Source organism: Amblyomma americanum, chromosome 1, assembly GCF_052857255.1.
Source record: "Amblyomma americanum isolate KBUSLIRL-KWMA chromosome 1, ASM5285725v1, whole genome shotgun sequence".
NCBI classification, from domain to species: Eukaryota; Metazoa; Arthropoda; class Arachnida; order Ixodida; family Ixodidae; genus Amblyomma; species Amblyomma americanum.
Genome location: NC_135497.1, coordinates 282,734,181 through 282,757,453, shown reverse-complemented (window position 1 = coordinate 282,757,453; position 23,273 = coordinate 282,734,181). Strand labels below are relative to the sequence as shown.

At 46.1% G+C, this 23,273-nt stretch overlaps 1 protein-coding gene across 4 annotated transcripts in view; it reads left to right on the top strand.

Annotated features, from left to right (window-relative positions):
* Sec31 (COPII coat complex component secretory 31) overlaps positions 1 to 23,273 on the top strand; it is a 111,658-nt gene that overhangs the window by 50,096 nt on the left and 38,289 nt on the right. For all 4 annotated transcript variants that reach the window (XM_077649467.1, XM_077649465.1, XM_077649466.1 and 1 more), the window contains exons 16-20: positions 1,368 to 1,516; positions 2,066 to 2,236; positions 7,285 to 7,590; positions 8,219 to 8,366; positions 17,119 to 17,305. In XM_077649467.1, coding sequence (XP_077505593.1) covers positions 1,368 to 1,516; positions 2,066 to 2,236; positions 7,285 to 7,590; positions 8,219 to 8,366; positions 17,119 to 17,305 — 961 coding nt within the window. The remainder of the gene's footprint in view (positions 1 to 1,367; positions 1,517 to 2,065; positions 2,237 to 7,284; positions 7,591 to 8,218; positions 8,367 to 17,118; positions 17,306 to 23,273) is intronic.

The following is a 23,273-nucleotide window of genomic DNA, read 5'->3' as shown; positions in this document are numbered from 1 at the left end:
TCAAGCCCACAAAAATGAACTGATAGTTCATGAACAATTTTTAAAAATTCCCATTCCCATGGCTCGCGGTGGCATCTGCTGCCAGTTTCGTGTGCGTATCCTTTCTTAGATGTCACACGATTCATACGATTTCAGTATTTGTGGAGTTGTCGTTGGCTTGCCTTGAAATGACACACCTTGTAATTCCAAGAAAAACTGCTACAATATTTGGAGACGGACCGGCTGAAGCAGGTATATGGACACATACGATCTGGAGGTGATGGTGCATTGCTTCCATCCAGTTTGGCCGTGGAGGGCGAGCCAGCGTGCCTTCCTGAGCTAAATGATCGAGCACAGTGGTATATTTGTGGGCGGAGCATTGTCCTGGCCTGTAATCTTAAATTTTTATTTTTATTTTTGCTCACTTTGATGTGTGAGTTAGAGAGAAAAGGGAGAGGGTCGTTTTTATTGCCAATATCCTCGGTGCTACATAAACTAGAACCAAAATTTTAATGAGAGGATGATGGGTGATTCGTTATCTATTAATTAGTCTTTCACTTTCTTAGCCTTGGTGCAAATCGTTTCAGAGGCTCTTTACTTTAATCCACTAACGGACGCATTTTACGCTTTGGACGAGCCCTACTTTCCTTAAACCAGAGACAGAGTGCCAGAAAACACACAAGTTGAGCTCGTCATGAGCCAGAAATGACAGTGTGCTTACGAGCCTGGCTTTCGCTTGTCCAAGTCCGTTAGGGGGATGCTAGTGTTAGCAGTGCACCCTTGTGGTAACAAAATTGCTTTGTTTTGCATAAAACTTAACATGATTGACCATGTATGCTTTTACTATCTTCATTTGGCTCTGTTTGAAATTCCAGTTAGTATGTAGAAAATTCTTGTCATTTCACTCACTTCATTGTTTGGAGCTTGTACTGTACTCTGTATCATCCTTTGTTTCAAGCTTGAAATTTTAAATGTTGATCCATTCATGCAGAGTAAACGAGCTCCAGTACATGTTTGAATTTTGCAAATGATCGTTCTTATTGGTTCAGACTGCCAACATAACTGCATAGACTTGGAGTGGATGTGAACTGGAAGGTACACATGCATTGATGTGCATGTAGCCTTTCAGTTGCAGATTTTTGATACGGTTTGATGTGAGCAGTTGCAGGAAATGCTGATAGGTGCCATTGAGTGTAATTAGAGCGCATCTTTAGTTGCTGATGTGCTGTACATAAAACTGCATGCAACCAGCCTCCTGTCACTTTTCCAGGCATGTTTCTGTTCGGTTTGTTGGCTGTCGAGGACTGAGCAGAAATGGGCAACTTAGCCACAGGCAAGAAGAGCAGTGTTTTGTAATGCTCTTTGTTTCGTGGGCGTTGGGTTTTCAGAGAGCCTAGGGAGTCGCCTGGAGAACGAGAAGAACACAGCATTATTACCATATGCAATGCTATGCTATATCTGTGCGGGCAACCTGGAGAAGTTGGCCACGTGTTGGGTGCGTGTTCAAAGCAGGTCCAACAGCCAGCAATCACTGCAGGCAAGTGTTCTGTTATTTGTTTTCTGCTTAGGCGGCCGGAATAGAAACCGCATGAGATTGTCCATTCTGCTGACTGTTTATAGAAAGTGTGATGGCACGCTTAGGTCTTTATGGCCTTGTAGGAGCTGTGTGCATACAAACAATTTTGTAATGAATTATTTTAAAATGTGTGTGTCTCGCATCTATTTTCACTGGAATTTACATGGCATGTATGCGGAGCAACCAGGACATCAGTGGTGGCAATGATGTAAACCATTGTGTGTGAATCAGTGGTTGGTGGCATGCACAAGGAACTGTGGTTGCTGTCATGCCTTGCACCAACCAGCTGTCCCATGAGCACGTGATCTTCTCGCTGAGCCCTACTGTATGCTAATAAAGCTCCAAATGGTATGCTTGCCCAAATAGATAGGCATATTATACATGATTATAACAGTGCGTACTCAAAAAGTAAAGCAGCGAAGGGCATCCTAATGTTAAAGAAGCCATGTAGTAATTTGTTCCACAAATTGCATAGCGACAAGTTCTGAAGTTTTTCAATGGGATTTGCAGGAACTAGTAGAACAAGTGATGATGCTGCGAGCAGCACTCGGGCAGCTGGGATCACAGCCGCAGCCCATTGCATCGGGAGTGCTGGCAAGCTTGCTGAGCCACTATGCTGGGCTACTGGCTGCCCAGGGTAGCCTGAGAAGTGCCATCAACTACCTGGTTGACACTACTGCGGTGAGTCATGGCAGTTGTGTCTGTTTGTGCGGACCTTGGGGAGGCTTCGCATGCAGCTCTTGCTTGCACTTCCGTGAGCTTTGCAGCTTAGCATATGTAAAAGCTCGTTAATTCGAACTTCACGGGACCGGGAAAAAAGTTCGAATTATCCGATGTTCGAATTATCGAATGGCCTCGAAAAAACTGACGAGAACCATTTGCATTGCGGTACATGTACGGTATTTACTCGCGTAACGAACGAACCCACTCGCATAATGAACCCACCCACCCCCCGATTTTTGCCTAAGAATTTGAAAGAAAAAAAAGCGTCAGTCGTTAATGCTTCCCTGCGTTTCGCACCGTCAGTGTCCACAACGCATTTCTTGGCAGTGCGCCAAGATGCTGCCCCGCGACGGTAGTTCAGGGTTTCGGAGGCTGCGCGGAAAAGAGCGGTGGCAGCCGCCACCGCGTTCGCCAACCCCTACCCTCCCACGCCTGTGATGGCGCCATTTGGGCTTTACGCACTCTTCCACAGTTTTATCTGGTTCCATCTTCTGTCCCCATTTAGCACGTGCGCAGCCTCTAACTACGCGGAGGTGCTTTTTTTTTCTTCTTTTTGGCCACGTGGTGTGTGCCAAGCCGCCCAGACGCGGCGGCGCGTAGTTCGAATTATCCGTAGCGGAACCGACTCGCTTTGGAATTAACGGGCTTTTTTATACACAGATCTGTATGGAGCTTGGCCGGACCAAGTAGAGTAGTTCGAATTATCCGAAAATTCGAATTATCGAGGTTCGAATTAACGAGCTTTCATATCTCAATTTCTTCAGTGCATTCTTGGTGAACTTGATAACTTAGCACGGCCTAGTTCAGGATATGCAAGGGTGCACTATTCGCCCTAAAAGCTTGCAGAACACGAAAGCTGTATTAATGTACTCACATACAATACACACATTCCACAGTACAAATTCCTGCAGGAATGATTGCTGTGGAAGCACATTTGCTAATTAAATTACGGTTTATCCTCGTTATAACAAAGTTGAAGGGGCCCGGCGATTATTTCATTATAGCCTTAGCTAGTTTATAATCTGTGTTGACGAGCTCCCCAAGGTAACCTTCATTACTTCGTTATATCCATTATTTCGTTATAAACCATTTTATTATAATGAGTTTTGACTGTATATGCTGTAATTTGCTGTACAGTGAAATTGTGCCTGTTTGAATTCCCTGATAAGCTGACGAGCTTTGGGACTTTCTTGTTTCCCACAGGCACACTGGTGAAAAATTCTTGTTAATGTGAGCCGTTCATCGTGTACACATTGCTTAACATTAAATACTCTTGCAGTACCTGAGGAACACAAATGAAGGGGCTCGTACACAGACATTTTTTCTTACATGGTTAAGCAGTGGTAAATTGCAGGTGGCCTTGCACATGACATGTGCTATGAAGCACATTCCACTTTTTCAGTAGGTTACTGTATTTACTTATGAAATTTGTGCACTTTTCTTTTAATTAAGACTTCAGGAAGCAAGTGTGAAAATTATGCCAAGATTTTGCATACATGTCTTAAAAAAACTCTACAAAGGTCATAATACACAGTACTATATACATTAGCTGACCGATTTTTTGGACTCCAATAATTCGGACTTGCACGATATTTTGGTCTTAGCCAAGGAAATGTCACGCACCTCATAGGAACGTGTACATTTTCTTGACCGATATTTCGGACTTTGCGGACTACCAAAGCTAGTTTTTTTGGACGAAAGTAGACGCCAACAATACTGGGGTGGTGCCATCTTGGATTTAAAGGGACACCGCAGCGGTGACCAAGTGGTTGAGCATCCGCCTCGCATGTGGGAGGTGCGGGGTTCGATCCCCAGTGCTGCCGGGTACCCATCGGTGATACAATGGGTACAAGCTTTCTCCTGGCCTAGTGCTCGGCTTATGAGGGGTGAAATGCTTGGGAAATGGGTCTTTGACCTCGCCTTGAATAATCGAAAAATACCACGTGCCATGGCGATCTTTGCCCATAGATGCTCTTGCGCCATGAATATCCATAATCATCATCATCATCATGGACTTAAATGGAATCGGCGGGCTCTGACGGGATGAATTGGACAGTCTAGCTTGGATAGGCGTGGCTATTTGCTCTCCATCGTTGCCATTCGAGAAAATGGGACGTTCTTCGTTGCCATCAAGATGGCCTACAAAGAATGCGTGGTCGCATTGAACGACACTACGGGACAGCGGGACAGCTGCAGTGTCCGCCGCGGCTTGGACAATGCCACCCGCGGTGTGGGGTAGCAAACACTGTAGAAGAGGGAAGGGGGAGTGCATTCGGGGGCACTCTCTTTCAGTCCCGTCTTCCCATGGGTTACCTCACAGTCTTCGCGAGCATCATTGCCCATGCAAACCGACTGTTCATTCGTTCGCAGCATGACTTGCGGCTGCGTCGCACTGTGTGGTATTGTGACGTGAGAGGGTTCGGACGTGACGAAAACACAGCTAAGGCTCAGATACAATCTAATATTATCGCTTGCAGGCAGAACATGAAGAGCAACGATTTTCTCAATTTTGAAAGCCTTTTTTTTTTTTGCAGAAAAGTTATTTCTTTGACGTTAATAGTTTTTTTCGGGCTGTTCGATTATTTGGACCATTTTCTGGGTCCTGCCGTGTCCGAAAAATCTGTCGGTGACTGTACTGTTTATAGCCGCCTACATGTTGATTTCTCAGCTTGCACTCCATGCTGCCCCAAAAATAGTTTACTCTAAACATAAAGAATAAATCCCTTTCCCACCCCGCCCCATGTTATGTAATTCCCCGTGGCATCAGATAACAGTGCGAGTGCAGCGCAAAGCAATAAACGCGCTACGATACAATTGCAGAGCCAGCAATCAGAGGCAGATAGAAATAAAAGGCAATAAAATAGTGCCCTTGCATGTGACCTGGCTGACTAGCAGGAAACTGAGCAGCAAACAGTTCGGTAGTTTTGGATTCCGACACACGCCGGTGGTTACCGGAAGTTTTCAATCTCAGCTGTTCATTTGGGAAAGTGACTGTCAACGCGAGCAAGCCGAGTAAACTGCATGCAGTTCGTCCCCTCGCCACTCACATCTTTTACCGCCGTACACGGCGACGTAGCCCCGCCAATCTTCTCAAGTTTCCCTTGCACGCACCTGTGGACATGGTGGTCTGGCACAGCAGGGTGCGTAAAATATCAGAGTAAAAGTTTATTTATAAAGCCAGGTAATAAATAGGGGCGTACAAATTACACGAGGGCGCGATTAAGCGAGTAAATATTTCACAAGCATGGAAGGCTGTGTGGAGGTTTTAGCAAACATTTAGCACGTTCCCTCTGTTTAATGTAAGAGCCATTCCCATAGAAAACTAAATCCCACGACTGGACAGTTGACTGTGATCGGATTTCTGCATTTTTTTTTATTGTTTCAAAGTGGTAATGATTTTTACAACCCCCTTTATAGTATTTGTTTGTCGCATATCTGGATTACTAGCAGTGCTTGTGTGCTTGTAAACATTCTTCTGTTTTCAGTACATTTGTTAAGCTGAATTCCTGGTAAGACAATCAGATTTACAAGGTCTCAGTATGTTCACCTTAAAGGGAATCTGCTGTATAAATTTCAGAATGACAGGAAGTCTTAGTTAGGTGGGTCAGCTGCATATTGCAAAATAAATTGGGATAAATTGTCATAAAGCTTAGTGTGCACCCTGGCTACTATTGTTATGCTGCAGATAAATGTTCAATTTGTTCTTCAGTAGTACTGGCCTGTAGTGCCTTCAGCCATGCACTAAGCAGTATTGCCAGTTAATACCCGTCACACAGCGAGTTTCAATGGCCATCGAGTCGAGGGTCTTCGAAATTCTCAACTCGAAGGAGTTGTGTCGCTGGTACACAGCAAATCTCAATGGCCATTGAAATGGTTCTCGTGTCTTATGCCAAGCTTGTGTGGCGCCACAATCGCTACTTTGGATTTTGCAAAAATAACAAAAATATTTGATAAATGTATACTAAATGCTGAAATACATGCACGACGGACAGATGCAAACACTGCTGTAGCCACTCTAATACCCCTGTCACACGGCCAGTTTCAATCACCCTCGAGTCGAGGGTCTTCGAGATTCTCAATCGCCATCGAACTCGCCGCTGCTACACGGCAAATCTCAATGGCCATTGAAATGGTTCTCGTGTCTTACGCCACAGATGAGTGGCGCCACAATCGCTACTTTGGATTTTGCAAAAATAACAAAAATAGTTGATAAATGTATACTAAATGCTGAAATACAGGCATACGCGAAAGTCGTTAAAAACCCTTTTAATTGCACGTACGCGACGTACATATGCATACACTGCTGTAGCCACTTTAATACAAGACGAGCCAAAACCAAGCCAGTCCAACTGCGTCGGAGCGCTGCTTCGTCAGGCTTAAGACCGGGGAAATCGCCATGATATCTGAAAAACAAGAACTATTTTTCTCTTGAAACTTTATGCGAGAGTAAGAATGGGCAAATCGGAGGCGAATACAACAGCTTAGAACACGATATTGCTTTGAGGGATTAGCGACGAAGCTGTTATCGATGTGAAGCGGGCGGGCAGGGTGCCGCCATGTTGTCAACGCTAAGTACGCAAGCAACGCAAAGATTGCAACGCAAAATGAATGCGCTTAATGCGCTTAAAACCAGTCTAATATAATTTTAAAATAATTTTACAGGCTGCTTACATTAAATTTTATGCGAATAATGTTTGTTCATGTTTTTTCACCTTGAATGTGTCGTGTACGAAAGTGCGCTTGGCGCCGCTCGGAGCAACGCTAGCAACCTTGGGCAGCGCTCGAAGGCCCTCGAAATCTCGATGGAGTTCTGCGCTACTCCGTTGACTCGATAGGCTATTGACTCGATCGCCATTGAAACTGCCCGTGTAGCAGCACTCGATCGCCTTTGAGTCGATAGGCTATCAGTTCGAGGGCCTTCAAAATGCCCATGTGACAGGGGTATAAGAATCTTGCATAGATCGAAACTTATCACTTGCTCACAAATTTCTCTGGCGAATATGCAGCCGTCGCTGGCCATTCTTCGGGATCGTATCTGCCAGCACTTGGGCATGCCATCGCCACACTTTCCCTTTCCAAGGGTGGATGTTCGAGGCCAGTTCTCACCACCAGCAGCAGCAGCAGCTGGCAATGTACAGCATGGTGGGCACTTAACAATGGGAAGCTCAAGACCCGGATTGTCGTCTCTTGGGGCTGGAGGCCGCTTCACGGGTAGCACTGCACCAGCATCACGTGCACGCATGGCTTCCACGGTGTCCTCGTCTCAGTCCTTCTACCAAGGTGGCCAGCAGGTCCCACCAGCTGGAGCCCCTGTGAGTACCACTCCATCGTATAGGCTGAATGCAAGATTGTTGCATTGCAAACATGTACCATAGTTAGGCACTTGCATGTCACTGCTGACACCAGTCTTAGGAGCAATACGGCAGTGCTGGAAAAATGTGCGGCGTGCCTGTTTATTCTCATAACTGTCAGGTTCCTATAGCATTAAACCATTCCGCCCTCTGGGTCTCCTCCTCCGTCTTCTTTCCAGCTCACAGAGAGGGGGGGTACATGCACATGCTGTTTTGCTTAGACGTCGTGAAAGGTCCCGGGCTCGCTCATGCTTTTTTATTGTAACTTAAAACAATCCTACAATGTGTAATGTTCCACCAAGAGCTTTGCTTTTCTGGCTTCGAACTGAAATACTTCCTTCACTGTTTGTTGTAATAAGAGGGTGGGCCTTGCAACTAAATAAAAGGATGTCGGCTTACACATCAAGAGGCCATGGCATGGCAAAGCCGAGACAGTCGGAGGCACAGTGTACTGGACACCTGCTCTTTTGATGGCTTTATGTCCATTGTACAGGTTTTCACCAGAGGCAGGCTTCTAAATGTGACTGGTGAGTACATTTTTTACCAAGCCGTGTGTTATGGCTTTCTTTTTTTTTATTCTAAACCTCAGGTTAACCAGTTTGCCCACCGGGATTCGGGATCATATGCTGGCTTTGGGGCATCTGTGTCTCAACATTCTGAACCTGTCTTCCAGCCTCCAGTTGCACCCACACCGCCACCTCCTGTGGACCCTGTGACATCTTCTGCGCACAGCAAAGGTAGGCCAAATGGGCAGCATTAAGACTTTGTCAGACCTCCCTGTTCTCCTGAAGCTCTCTCCAAAGGGCAGTGCCATGGCTGATGGAATAAGAAAGGGTAAATGAGGCATGCCATCACCCTTGGGGCATAGTGACCAATTGCACACACCCACGTTTCGTTAGTTTGTGCCTCAAAAAGGGGCGCTTCATTTTCTTGGCCTGTGCATTATTCATTTACCGTATTTACTCGTGTAATTTGCATACTTTTTTTCCCTAAAGTTAAGGCTTCAGAAAAGGGGTGTGCAAATTGCTTGAAGATTTCACGAACACATCCTGAAAAACTCTACAAACACGAACACATCCTGAAAAACTCTACAAAGGTCATAACATGCTACTAAATGATATATTGCCACATATAAATCAACACCTCAACTCGCAAGCCTTGCTGGCTCAAAAAACTTGACTTTGAAAATAAGTCGACACAAACCCCGTGTGCTCACCCCAGACCCACGTTATGTGCCATATTTGCACGATTGTAAGTCGACCTATTTTTCAAAATTTGAAAATCCGAAGTGGGGGGGGTCGACTTAGAATTGAAACGAAAACATACCACTATAAGTAAAGGCGAGGCAAATGAGCTATCGGGCATCCTACAGCGTGGTTGCATTTTTGCTGCGCGGCTCCGTCACATCGCTATTGGTGCTGGCCTTGAGCAGCTTCTATGTCAACGTGCAGAACTGGCATCCCCTCCCCCCGCGGGCGGCGGCCAATGGCTGCTATCGATAAGCAGCAAACTGCTATCCCACATGCGGCTGCTGATAAGCGAAGGTGGCCTGATAATGCAGTCGCGTTCTACAGGAAGCTCAAGCGTCCAACATGTTTTCTTTTTACTTTCAAATGCGTGCTCGGCGCTCAAGGGAGCGTTGATAGTTGATGGAAGGGCCGCTGTTCCGATGAAGGTGGCGCCCCCACTCAGAACGGCAGCGGCGCCGTGGAGTGTCGCTAGACGACGGAAGTGCTGACGCCATTCATGTGTAGTTCCTCTTTGGCTCTGGCGCATTTGACTACTGCTGGCCCGATAACGCAGTCACGTTCTACGGGAAGTTCAAGCGCCCAACACGTTTTGTTTTTACTTTCAAATGCGCACTCGGCACTCAAAGGAGCATTGATAGTTGATAGAAGGGCCGCTGTTCCAATCGAGGCGGCACCCCCGCCCGGAACGGCAGCGGCGCCAGGGAGTGTCGGTAGCCGATGGAAGAGCCGACGCCATTCACGCGTAGTTTCTCTTTGGCTCTGACGCATTTGACTACTGCCAGCCGCATTTCACAAGTTTTAATGTAGTGCTTCGTCAGTCATCATTTGTGCTCAGTGTCCGGTAAGCAACCGGCGCTCGTTCACGGCTACATTCAAGATGGCTGTCATTCTTTACGCCAAAGAAATGAACAACTGCGCGCCGGTGCACAAGCTCGATGTTCGCACCGGTGATATAGGTGTGGCAGCTGCAGCGAGGAAATTTCTCAGTTGTTCCACGGGATGTCGTGATGTGGCTGTTTGCGAAGTGCGGGATTTCGCTGGGTGACGACTTTAGAAGGACATGCTGTGGGACCGCAGCGGCGATCACGACGGCAGCGCTAGTGAGGACGATGGCGCAAGTGTGGATGACTAGTCCAGCGACTAACACTTTTTCGTTTTGGAATGTGCCCACGGGCACGGTTGCACGCGGCAGTCGATAGCGGCTGGCGATAAACGGCGACCGCTGGCTAATGCTGTCGCATTCAGCTATTCAAGGCCAAGCTTAAATAACCTCGAAGTTTTTTGTTTTTTTCGGAAAAGTGATTGGGGGGGGGGGGGGGGGGGGCGACTTACAATCGTGTAAATACGGTAGTTCCTCGCGTGATGGTATGACGGCGCATGCACAGCTTAAAGCAATAAACACAGATTGATAAAATTGCAAAGGTAGAAGTCAGAGGCACGTGGAGATACAAGGCGATAAAATGGCACACTCGTATGCAGCCTGGCTGACTACTAGCAGTAAACTGAATAGACAACTGTTTGGTAGTTTCGGATCCTGGCGCGACGCACACTGCAGAAGTTACTGTAAGTTTGATCTCACAGCCGTTGGTACAGGAAAGCGACTGCTGACTCGAGCGAGCTGGGTAAATGGTGTGCAATTAACTTTTATTTACCGGAACCAGTTTACAAATGAATTGCAACTTTTTGGACACCACTCAACTTTTGCAGCTGCACGCTGCAACGTGGCCGCGCCGGTGTGCTTGTGCAGCAGGGATCGCGGAATATGCGAGTAAATGTTTTTTTTTTATAAAACCTGGTTATAAATTAGGGGTGCACAAATTACACAAGCAGATACAGTAAGTACCTGTTCCTTGCAGAAGTGGGCTAGATGGCAGGTTTTAGCACTGTGTGGGAAGACTCAAGTTTGGATTGTAAAGCTGCAGATTGCCCTTGTTTACTTATGGCTGGTACAGGGGTTTTCCTGAAAGTGAAGCTGTGAAGGGTGGGAAGGTTTTTCCAGTTACTACAAGGCAAAGTATTTGAGTGGGTGCGCATGAAATTGGGGCCAGCTTTCCCCAAGAAGTGCTAAATGTTCGACATGTAGCTAGTCACACATGTCGAATAATGTTAGTTATAGGTTACACTGTGCGTCATTAGCCATTGCCGGTACACTAAAGAGGAATACTAAGTCTGTCTAGATTGATAGATTAGTCTCCCAAGATATCAAGTGCATCACTTTTATCAAGAACTGATCTTGGAAAAGCCACGAAGTTATATAAAAGTGAAAGACATCTATTTATACCTGAGGCAAATGATGTGAACTGCACCCAGCTACATTTGGTTCACTGCTTTCTTATGTAGCATCGTCATCATCATCATCAGCCTTACTACACCCACTGCAGGGCAAAGGCCTCTCCCATGTCTCTCCAATTAACCCTATCCTTTGCCAGCTGCATCCACCCTTTGCCTGCAAACTTCTTAATCTCATCCACCCACCTAACCTTCTGCCGCCCCCTGCTCCGCTTACTTTCTCTTGGAATCCACTCCGTTACCCTTAAGGACCAGCGGTTATCTTGCCTTCGCATTACATGCCCTGCCCAAGCCCATTTCTTTCTCTTGATTTCGACTAGGATGTCATTAACCCGTGTTTGTTCCCTCACCCACTCTGCCCGCTTCCGATCTCTTAACGTTACACCTATCATTTTTCTTTCCATGGCTCGCTGCGTTGTCCTTAACTTAAGCTGAACTCTTTTCGTTAGCCTCCACGTTTCTGCCCCGTAGGTGAGTACCGGTAAGATTATTCTGTTGTACACTTTCCTCTTGAGGGAAATTGGTAAACTGCCACTCATGATCTGCGAGAATTTGCCATATGCGCTCCACCCCATTCTTATCCTTCTAGTTATCTCCCTCTCATGATCCGGATCAGCTGTCACTACCTGCCCTAAGTAGACGTATTCCATCACAATTTCTAGGCTCTCGCTGCCGATTGGGAACTGTTGTTCCCTTGCTAGGCTGTTGAACATTACCTTGGTTTTCTGCATGTTAATTTTTAGACCCATCGATCTGCTCTGCCTGTCTAACTCATTGATCATGATTTGCAGTTCACCTCCTGAGTGACTCAGCAAGGCAATGTCATCAGCAAATCGCAGATTATTTAGGTATTCTCCATGTATTCTTATTCCCAACTGTTCCCAATTCAGGCCTCGAAATACCTCCTGTAAACATGCGGTGAACAGCATTGGCGAGATCGTGTCTCCTTGCCTGACGCCCTTCCTTATTGGAATTTTATTGCTGACTTTATGGAGGACTAGAGTAGCTGTGCAGTTGCTATATATATCTTCCAGTATTTTGACATAAGGCTCTTCTACCCCCTGATTACGCAATGCCTGTATGACTGCTGAGGTTTCCACTGAGTCGAATGCTTTCTCGTAATCAATGAAAGCTATATATAGAGGTTGATTATATTCTGCACATTTCTCTATCACCTGATTGATAGTGTGAATATGATCTATTGTGGAATATCCTTTACGAAAGCCTGCCTGATCATTTGGTTGATTAAACTCTAACGTTGCCCTCACTCTATTAGCGATTACCTTAGTAAATACTTTGTAGGCAATGGATAGTAAGCTGATCGGCCTGTAATTTTTCAAGTCCTTGGCGTCTTCCTTCTTATGAGTTAAGATAATGTTTGCATGCATTCTTCCAAGCTTCTGGTACAGTCGAGGTCATAAGGCATTGCGTATACAGGGTGGCTAGGTTTTCTAGCACGATGTCCCCTCCATCCTTCAACAGATCTGCTGTTACCTGATCCTCCCCAGCTGCTTTTCCCCTTTTCATTGCTTCTAAGGCTTTCTTTACTTCATCTTTCGTTACTGGCGGGATGACGCATTGCTGTGCACTGCTGTCTTTCTCATTAACGCTCTGATTACATTGGCTACTGTACAGGTTTGTGTAGAACTCTTCGGCTACGTTAACTATCTTATCCATATTGCTAATGACATTGCCCTGCTTGTCTCTTAATGCGTACATCTGGTTTTTACCTATGCCTAGTTTCCTCTTCACTGTTTTTAGGCTACCTCCGTTCTTTATAGCATGCTCGATTTTCTCCATATTAAACTTCCTTATGTCGGCTACCTTGCGCTTATTTATTAACTTTGATAGCTCCGGTAGTTCTATATTATCGGTAGGGTTAGATGCCCTCATGTTTTGGCGCTTCTTAATCAGATCTTTCGTCACCTGAGATAGCTTCCCTGGTATCCTTTCAAACTGTCCTACCGCCTACTTCTACTGCGCACTCCGTAATTATTGATGTCAGATTATCGTGCATTGAATGAACATCAAGATCATCTTCCTCAGTTAAAGCCGAATATCTGTTTTGCAGCGCTATCCTAAACTCCTGTGCTTTCTCTCTTACGGCTAACTCGTTAATGGTCTTCTTCTTCACTAGCTTCTTCCGATCCCTCTTCAAGTCTAAGCTAATTCTAGACCTTACCATTCTGTGGTCGCTACAACGCACCTTTCCGAGGACGGCCACATCCTGAATGATGCCAGGTTTAGCGCATAGTATGAAGTCGATTTCATTTTTAATCTCACCATTGGGGCTCTTCCAGGTCCACTTCCTGTTTTCTCGTTTGCGGAAGAAGGTATTCATGATCCGTAAATTATTTTTATCCGTGAATTCGACTAATAACTCTCCCCTGCTATTTCTAGAGCCTATCCCATAGTCACCTACCGCGTGGTCATCAGCCTGCTTCTTGCCCACCTTCGCATTGAAGTCGCCCATCAGTACAGTGTACTGCGATTTTACTTTATCCATTGCCGATTCTACGTCCTCATAGAAACTTTCAACAGTCTGGTCATCATGGCTGGATGTGGGTGCGTAGGCCTGTAGCATCGTAACCATGAGCAAATGCTGTTGAAGCAGGATGAAAGCAAGCATGGCAAGTGCTGGCAAGATTAGAGAACGCAGTTTTGCTTACCCCACATGCTGCCCACCCAGCATGTGTAAAGCTGTCATGTGCAGCAACCTGGAGTGCGAGCCAAGGGTAATTTGCACAAGTCGAAACAATCAACCTGCCCTATGTAGGACAGCGGGACACATGTGTCCCACTTGCTTCAAGTCACATCACATCACTTTATTTTCCTTAAAGACCCCCTTTCGGGTGTTGCATAAGAGGTGGGATTTACAAGTTGCAGGCATTGACAGCAGTCATAAATGTTGATGGGCAGGTTATGGCAGCAATATAGTGGGGAAAGTCATCCCAGTCAGCTGTTACTCGACAAAAAACTGAGTTCATGAGGAATAGTAGTACGGGCACGTGGACTCAAAACTTGCAGAGGGTGACTGATGCGACAGGATATGCGTGGTGGGCGTACGCAGGTGGGCGTTGGCGTACTTTTCTGAGCAGTGAATAAAACAACTTGCGAAACAAGACAAGACTGGCAGTGGTATGGTGAGCACAAAGATTATAAAAACGTGATTGCAATTTTAGTGATGATATGCTAACGTCGTATGAGTATGAGAAGTGAATGAATCTTTGGGCTCTGTTTTGTATAGCTTTGAAAGTATTTGTTAAATATGCCTGATGAGGGTTCCAGATGACCAATGCATATTCCAGTTTAATTCTGATGAGTGAAATGTATGCTTGTAGTCTGACATGTTGAGGGGCATCCCGCAGGGGATGTGTTAAGAACACAAGTGTTTTATTAACAGATGATGTCAGGTTAATCACATGGAAACGCCAGGATAAATCATTGCCGGCAAATTGACGATGGTGCACTTATGTACCATAGTATTTAGCAGAATGTAACACAACCACGATTGTAACGTGAGGGTCGACTTTGTAGGTGGATAAAGGAAAAAAACAAAAGAACCGGAATGTAGCTTGAGGAACGATGTCGCAGCATATGGAAAGATGAGTAGAAGCTTATGAACAAAAGTACCACAACAAATGGCTTTCACATGCCCTTTCTGCTTGAAGAGAGCCACATCAAAGGTTATCAGATAAGACCGATGTGAACATAAGTACAGAGTTCTGCAGCACCATCACCACATTGACCATGTGCTTTAACAAAATTGTCTGCTGGGCTACTTGGTACAGCATCCTAAATTTTCAAAGCGCTCAGAAAGATGACAAGAGAACTGGACGGGGCAAACGTTACATGCGACTGTTTTTATTCTGAATCTTTCTCTCCGGTGACCAGACTGCCTGACAACCAACATCTAATCAAAGGATTGATGCCACATGTGCATACCACTAGATAGGACACTAAGGAGCGTGGCCAAACCACTAACCTTACTTGCACATAAACAGCAACTCTTTCTGTAGCAATGTCACTGAGGTATCGCTGACGCACTTTTCACCCAAGTCATGAATGAGCCAGGCTTCCAATAGTATCTCTCATTCGAGCTGTTCTTTGCCGCGTCCTTCGGTAGTGGTTTTGTGGAGTGTACTGGAACCGCTTGTGCATTTTTTAGAATGGAGTGCCAGGTTCAAACCACTGCCTTTTCCCAAGGAACATGCATGCTCCCGAGGTGTTCATTAATTCACCGGCCAGTCTGGCCGGTGCAGACTCTGTCGCAGCTGAGTGGTGTCTGGTGGATGGCACCAGTGCTGCAGGTAACACACACATGTTGGTGCTTCATTTGGCAATCAGCACGGCGACGTGGCCCTTCCTCTACAAGTCTGCAAAGCTGTGACAGCTTGCACGGCATAGAGAACACCAGCTGTACACCATACTTCGAGGCAATTCTCTTCAGATTATGCGAGACTTTGTGTTGGTAGGGCATAACCTCATACTTTTTGTTCTCGGAGTGGTGTTGTGACTCACATGGATCAGAATGAGAGCACTTGGTCTTCTTTAAAAGAGCTGCTAAAGCCTGCATCAGAGCATTCGAGTAGCCGGACATAATAAGATAATGGCAGCATTGTATATGAAGTGAGCTGAAGAGTGAAGGTATGAAAAAGCTCACATCATCCTACTTGAAAGTGGCATTGGCCTAGTTCTTTCTTTCCTTCGCTTTTTCTTTTCCATCTGCAGTAATCACTATTTGTGTTTTTTTCCTGTCCTGTTCTTCACCAATGGCTTCAAGTGCATTGAAGGCACCCAGCTGGCTAGTTATGCGGTACAGGCTCTGAAAGCATATGACCCTCTTGCTCTCTCTCTTGTCCCACCCCTCTTGTAGCATGGCTGGTATCAACTCTACGACTAGATGCACCTCACATCATTTCATTCACCGCAGGCGATGCGGACTCTGCACCAATATGTAGCCAATTCAGATCTCTATGCCGTGAAAACTCATGCTGTTGCGCCGTATCAGTTTAAAATTCAGCTTCCATCTAATTTTGTAAATGCCAAGCTGATTAGCAGGCATACTCCACGCTTCACTGCTTTTTTGTCCGCTGGAGGCAATGCACGACATGTGACGCGAATGCAACGCCAAGGTCGAGCCACGGCCAGTGTGAAAGACCCTTGCCTTCCCTACCTGCACCCGCAAGAAGCATCTGCCTCCCAGTGTCTTAGCGTGAAGGTGCAGGGAAGCTACCTTGCACGGTTGAGCTAAAGGTGCGGGAAAGCTCTTGCGGAGAAACGTTTTCTGGTGAGGAAGCGTTCCTTCAATGTTTTTTCTGTAGCTTGCTTGGAGAGTGCCTCGCGGATACTCCGCAAGTATGGTTGCGCTGTGTTGCCGAGGGTCACGGTTGCTGCGAAAATCGTTTAATGGTAAGCACGCGAGACAGTTCGTCTTAAGCGGATTTTCTTACATTGAGTTTATGGGAAAACAACCAAATGTTCTCACATTGTTCGTCTTATTTTAGAATTCACGTTAACCGAGCTCGTCTTGATGGGAGTCTACTGTGTATACGAAATGCCACCTTGCAAATGTTTGTACTGTACAACGGTTGGCATCGCATCTTTATGGCCATACAGTCTAAGAGCAGAATACAGAGCGTCTCGGAGAATAGATGTCCCCTATGAATAACCCATCCTGCTGCCATGGCAGATGCCTTGACTTCGCATGATTTCACTTGAGTAATGGCTGTGTCATCTGCAGTTGTGAGACCAGCTCCTTGTATTGGCTTGACTGACCTGGGAGGGGGACACGAGAAGGCTAGGCTAAATCCTGCTAGCAATGTCACTTCAACCCATGAATTTTCACAGCCCAGATTGTAATGGGAAACGAAGCTATGGCACATATGGCTGGCTGGGTGGTCCCAGGTGTCTTGTAGTCTCTGTACTCAAACTGTTGTCTGCTTTGCAGGTCCCCGGTCTCGATACCCGAGTGTACATGACCCGTGCGTGTACAATGAGCAGCAGCAGGGCTATGGGCAGGCATACTACCAGCCTCCATCCCAACTGCCCTACCCTTCCTCCCAGGCACAGAGCTACATGCCCCAGCCGTATTCGCAGTCGCAGTCAGCACCAGGCTACTACACAGAGGATCAGGGGTAAGCTGACATATATGTGCTTATTCTTTTTGCAGTGCAGAATGTGTCTAGGCACACTGCATGACGCTTTTGACACCTTAAGTAGGCCTTAGCTAACGAAAATTACATCATGAGCCTTTGTGGGCATCATGTACTAATTTGTGCAAGTGAGTGTTTCAAAATTTCTGACGTTCAATCTAGACGTGCGTGTCTGAAAATGTATCATTCATTTGGCAACACGGGCTACATGATGCTCTCAGCTAAGACGTACAGAGATACATAGCTTCCCTATCCTGTGACATATGAAGGGTACTGGGGTGTTCGATTCATGAGTACTACGCAAATAAGTTTTTAGGAAAGAACAGTTAAGAAAACTGGCTGGTATAAACCGTATAAACTCATGTAAGGTCCGCATTTTTAAAAGAAATTTGGGTGTGAATTTTGAAGGTGCAGCCCATACACGAATTAAAAAAAAAATGTATAACCCTTTTTTTTCTCACTTACAGTGGAACCCCACTTATGCATCCCCCGTTCATGTGACAACTGACATTTTACAACAAATTGGCACGGGCCCGTCGAATCTCCCATAGGGATAATGCATTAAAAGCCTCAATTAGCCTCATACAGTGGTGGGTGGGAACCATCCGGAATGAGACACTGGCAGAGCATTTTATTGGCAGACGTGATGCAAACCAAGTTGGTTCCAGATCCTAATCAAGACAGGGACGTGCGCGCAGTGATGCGATCAAGTGCACGATGGCCTTAAATGACGGTCCTGTTGACGGCTTGGACTCTGACTCTGCACATGCGATCCACGGTTGTCAGTGTGAGGCAGCTCGCCTGCCCAGTTTTTCTGCGCGCTTCGCTGATGGAGGCATTAGGGACATCAATCGTGCATTCATACAAGCATGAAGTTATTGTACAGGCAACAAGATTAGATGCTTTTATGATCATCTGCGTCTAGTTAAAAGAGCTCTCTGATGAGACTTAAGTGCGGAGCACTTAAGGCCTAGCGACACCGAGCGGGCGGTGTGCTGTCACCCTGTGGGCCGCACATCACTTCAGAAAGCACACTGCCGGGGCATTTGCATCGCAGGCGAACATCGTGTTTTATTCTTTCCTCCATGGTGTGAATTTCTAGTACAGACAGTACTGCCTGGTGCCGCGTCGTGACAGAGGTTCTAGAGAAAGTCTGAACAGGAAGACATGTCGCTGGCATGGTTGTACTGCGTGCCGCAAAACATCTTTGAAGAGTCAAAGCAGCCATATTTCTGGCGCATTGTCCAAATCATCATTTTCAAGGTGTATGTGAAGTCTACTTAACGCACAGGGTCGGGAGCGCACGCGCTTCTCTTCTAAAGCCGGCTCTTTGACGCCAAAAAGCCTGGCTGCGTGCGGTCTCAGAACTAACTAGCAGAACGAAAACAGGCGCTTTTATAACAGGCGGGGAAAAGAATTTTAGTTAATATTTGAAAGCCAGAGTAGCGGATGCAATTACTGCGTAAATGCATCAATTTTGTGAGATTTTCGATTATACGACGGTTTCTGGCAGTCCCCTGGAAGTCGTATAATGGAGGTTCTACTGTATCTAGTCCCAAACAGGTGATGCGGCCCATGCACGGGTGCAGCCTTTACACGAGATTATACAGTATACAATGTTTACTAGTGGTGTGCAGTTGTCAAGGCTTGCGGGTGAAACTCCTAGAATGTCCATGAAACCTTGACCGGCCTAGTTGCAGGCAGCAGAGAGAATAGAGATGAGATGTGGGCACTGTTGTGTACTGTCCTCTCCCCAACAGGGGGAGAGGAGTGCATTTCTTTGTAGGGTGAGAGAATACACGAGTGCCATGAAGGCCAGCTCCTTTAGCAAAGTTTGCACGTGGAGCAAGAGGGCAAGGGCAGATGTGTATACCATGCTGGTAGCCTGAAGTGATGCAGGCTGCCACATGTCTAATATGGCAGCAGCCCCATAGGACTACACTGGGAATGTAAGTCCAATCATGTGTAAGGCCCCTAGTTTCCTGCGATTCCGCAAAAAATTGCGGATTTAAGCATTTTGTGGCGAATTGTGTGCTAGGAGCTGCATACCCTTTTTTGATGCTATTGTTATGGATATCAGTAGAAACGGCAGTATGTTGGGGAAACGACTACTATTTACCTTAATAGCATGAATATAACGTGAGGATGGAGTTTAAAAAGTCGGGCGAATTTTAAAAAATACTTTGCAATTACAATGCAATCTCGAACTCTCCAGGTCAACCATAGCCCAGCATCGAAAAAAAAAAAAAGCAGACGGCATGTTAAAATATGGAAGCAGCGGATATGTTGACATTATTTAAGAGGCAATGCTTGAGATCTGCGTGCCACAATCGAGTGAAGCCAAGCGCAGCAGCAGCTGCCGCCATCACCGTGCCGTCACTATTTGGTGTTTCAAGCTGCCCAGTTCTGTGAACGTTTGCCTATCTTTGCTTTCCCTACTCCACTCAACTCCTTCAGTGCCTTCTCATTCACAATGACCGGCACTGCCCTCTTTCTGTATCTGTAGCCACCTTCTCGTTTTGCACTTGCTCGCTGCATGATTTACCCCCAAGGTCAGTGGAAAGCTAGAGCTTCTTCTAGTGGCTCTTAAGTCTGATGGGAAAGGTCGCTTTATTGATTGATTGATTTATTTATTTATTTATTTATTTATTTATTTATTTATTCAAATACCCTTAAGGCCCGATGCGGGCATTACATAGGGGGGGGATTCATCAAAGAAAACTTGACAAATATACAACGCAGCATATAAACGGCTGAAGACAGAAATAAACAAGTCAAGAAGTGAGGTACAAGTTAATAGGAGGGGGGGGGGGGGGGGGAATGGCTAGGAACAGGTACTGAAAAAAATGCACATGTAGCAAATCCCACAAAACAAGACAAAAATCGCACCTTCAGAAGTTACAAAACATGGCATCTAATATTCATGGAACGTTAAGGCCGACACGCACACACTGAAGCAAACGGGGAAAAAAAAAACGCACATCATTCTACATTGGAATTTTCGAAGTATGACCAAAGAGCTGTTCGAAATGAAAAGAGCTACATTAAAAACAAAAAGGTTCAAAAAAATTCACACTGTATTCATGTCTGGGTTCCAAATATTCTGCAGTATTCTTAAATATCATTTGAGGTCAGCCATGGAATGTTGCAGATTATTTGTTTTCAATTTGCAGAACTTAGAACTTTCCACCACAGAAAGTTAGGGGCCTTGGTCATGTGCAACCAGCAAAATCCCCACAGTCAAAGCATATTGCACAGGTGCGGCCAAAATAACATGGTGCATGTTTCGGTGTGTTAACAGTTCCCTTGCCAGTTGGTAGAGGAATTTGATCACCAAAGCATGCTCCTTATTAATATGGCCATGACTGTACTTATTAATGTGGCAGCTGCACGTTGTCTTTTCAAGAGGTGGTAAATTAAATGAGGCCAGTGAAATCGTGAGAGACTTGCTGTTTATCACGTTTTAGGCAGGCATGGTTTGATATATTCTGGAGTATTCCTGGCCTCTGGAATCACCATATGCAGTCGTGTAAGGGCCGAACAATTTTTTTTTTTTTTTGCCAGGGAAGTGGCTTCACATGGAAGCGCCATCTTTTCATTCAGTTTTTCCTATTGCAGTAGAACACAGGTTCTGCATTCTCTATTTGTGCAGTGAATCATAGTTTAGGATAAGTTAGTGCAAGCCTTGCAAACATTAATGGAGAGTGTATGCACCCCGCTCTCCAGGAGTGGCTGAGCGGAGTGTGTATGCAAAAGTGGGTGCTGCCCGGCTGGCAGACATGGAAATAACGATGATGGTTGTGTGGCGAGCGAGATACGGGCCATTCTAGCATACCACCTGCCACGCCATATGAGGTAGTATGGGCGAGGCTTATACAAGCGTCGCCGCAGTCTGCCAGGCCAGCCTGCAGCTCTTGCTACGTTGCCTGAAATCAGCACCGAATGCGGCAAGCTGCCTGTAGTGTGCCACGCTTATCACATTTATGAAGTCCCGAAGCTTGGTAAAAGGACTGTGAAGGTCAGTGCCATCTGCACCAGTCAGCTGTGAAACCTGTCTCGCGCTTCACGCCTGACAACCTTGCTTCTCACTCTGATGATATGCGCATGTGCAAAGAGATGCACATAATCGTGCTTGCAATAGAAAAGTGATGAGGCATCGGTGGTCTTTATTTCGATCATTTTATTGGGTCTTGATTAGAGAACACTCCTCTCAGAAAGAGGTGGTGGAAGAGGCCGGCAAGCATGTCCGCGTGTGCCGCGGCCAGGGTGGCTACAGCCGCCGATGGTCTTCATTCATTTCCCTACCTCCTTTATACAGGGCCCCGATAGTGGTGGCTGCAGCAGGACGCGTCGTAGTGTCGGTGGTATGCTCGGGCACACACGAGTGGATTGCAACAGCAGCAAAACCAGAATTGAAGATGGGTGCGTCATTCCCGTAACCCACAAGGTGCTCAGCGCGATGGGTGTGCTGAGGCAGCGTGCAAGCTCACAACACACGCAATACTCATAGAAATCCTAATGGCACATCACGCTGTAGTTTAGGGCAACGAAAGGGCAGAAATAAAGGAACACTTTCAGCACAAGTAAAGGTTTCTCCTGGGAGGGGTTCCACAGCACATTTTGGCAAATTTTTAGCATGCTTGGAGATGAATTTCGATGTAGCGAAATTTCACTGTTACGAAGTAAACTGCTGATTTTATTGACTTCATTAAATAGGAGTGGGTGGTGTTACAGTGGGCCCATTTTTTTTTTTAATTTAAAGTAGCCTTCGAAAGAAACTATGGCATGCCTTATTCGAACTTTGTGCTAGTTATTCAGAAATTATTATAAAACTTAACATATTCCATTGGTTTCGAATAATTTCAAAAATGCACCATTTCATTCATTCAACAAATCGAATAAGATGATATTCGATTCACTACAGTCGAGTCCACTTATAACAATGTTCAAGTGCCACGAAAATTCCATTGTTATAACCGATAATTGTTATAAACGGGTTGCACGAAAAAAAGCATAACAACTGCAAAGAGGGGTCACGGACGGCAAGTGACATGCGAGCTCCGCCGAGGCATCGTTTTGGTGGCACCGAAAGGGGCATTGTAAAATATACGAGAAGATTGCTGCGGCTGCCTCAGCTTGAAAAATCCCTTAGTGCCCCCCCAAAAAAAACAATGAAAACATGAAAACTTGAAAGCATTTAAATAGGGCAAAATAGCTTGCACTTCTCACTTCTTTGCTGAAACAAACCCGTAATCAGGGAGTTTCGAATGCTTCGCGTAAATCTTGCTGACATCATTCTGGAGGGCATCCAAATGTTGGACATGTCCGAGTGAAAGGTTTTTTGCAAAAATGAAGTCCCGCAGGGACTCGATCATTCTTGAGGCCTCCTGATGAGAGACAACTTGTACAGGCTCCGGTTCATCTTCGTCATCGCTGCTGTCATCGTCTTCCGCGCCGGTGACTGCTGCAACGATCGCCTCGTCAGTCAATTCTTCGTTCGTGGTGACTGCATCGTCGGCGTGCAAGAATTCTTCAAGCCCTTCCGCGTCGCCGTCATCACCGCGCACCGTAGACCAAAGTTCTGTAATCGCTTTATCGGCAGGAGCTTCGCAACACTCCGTGTCACTGATATCCCCGGCGAAGCCCGCTTTTCGGAAGCAATTCATGACGGTGGAGGAGCTGACTTCTGCCCATGCCCCAAAAATGAATTGAACAGCCATCAGGAGTGAAATCTTAAAGTCTGGAGCGGGTCGGCATTCACGCGCAGCAATGTCCAGGTTAAGAGCAAGCCTGCTCAACACATGCCGGCGATACAATGCCTTGAAGCACGCAATCACGCCTGCGTCCATGGGCTTGTGCAAGCCTGCAGTCGTGTTCGGCGGCAGGAAGAAAATTTTCATATGTGACAGCTTCTGGGCAGTCTGGTGTGCAGTACAGTTATCAAGGACCA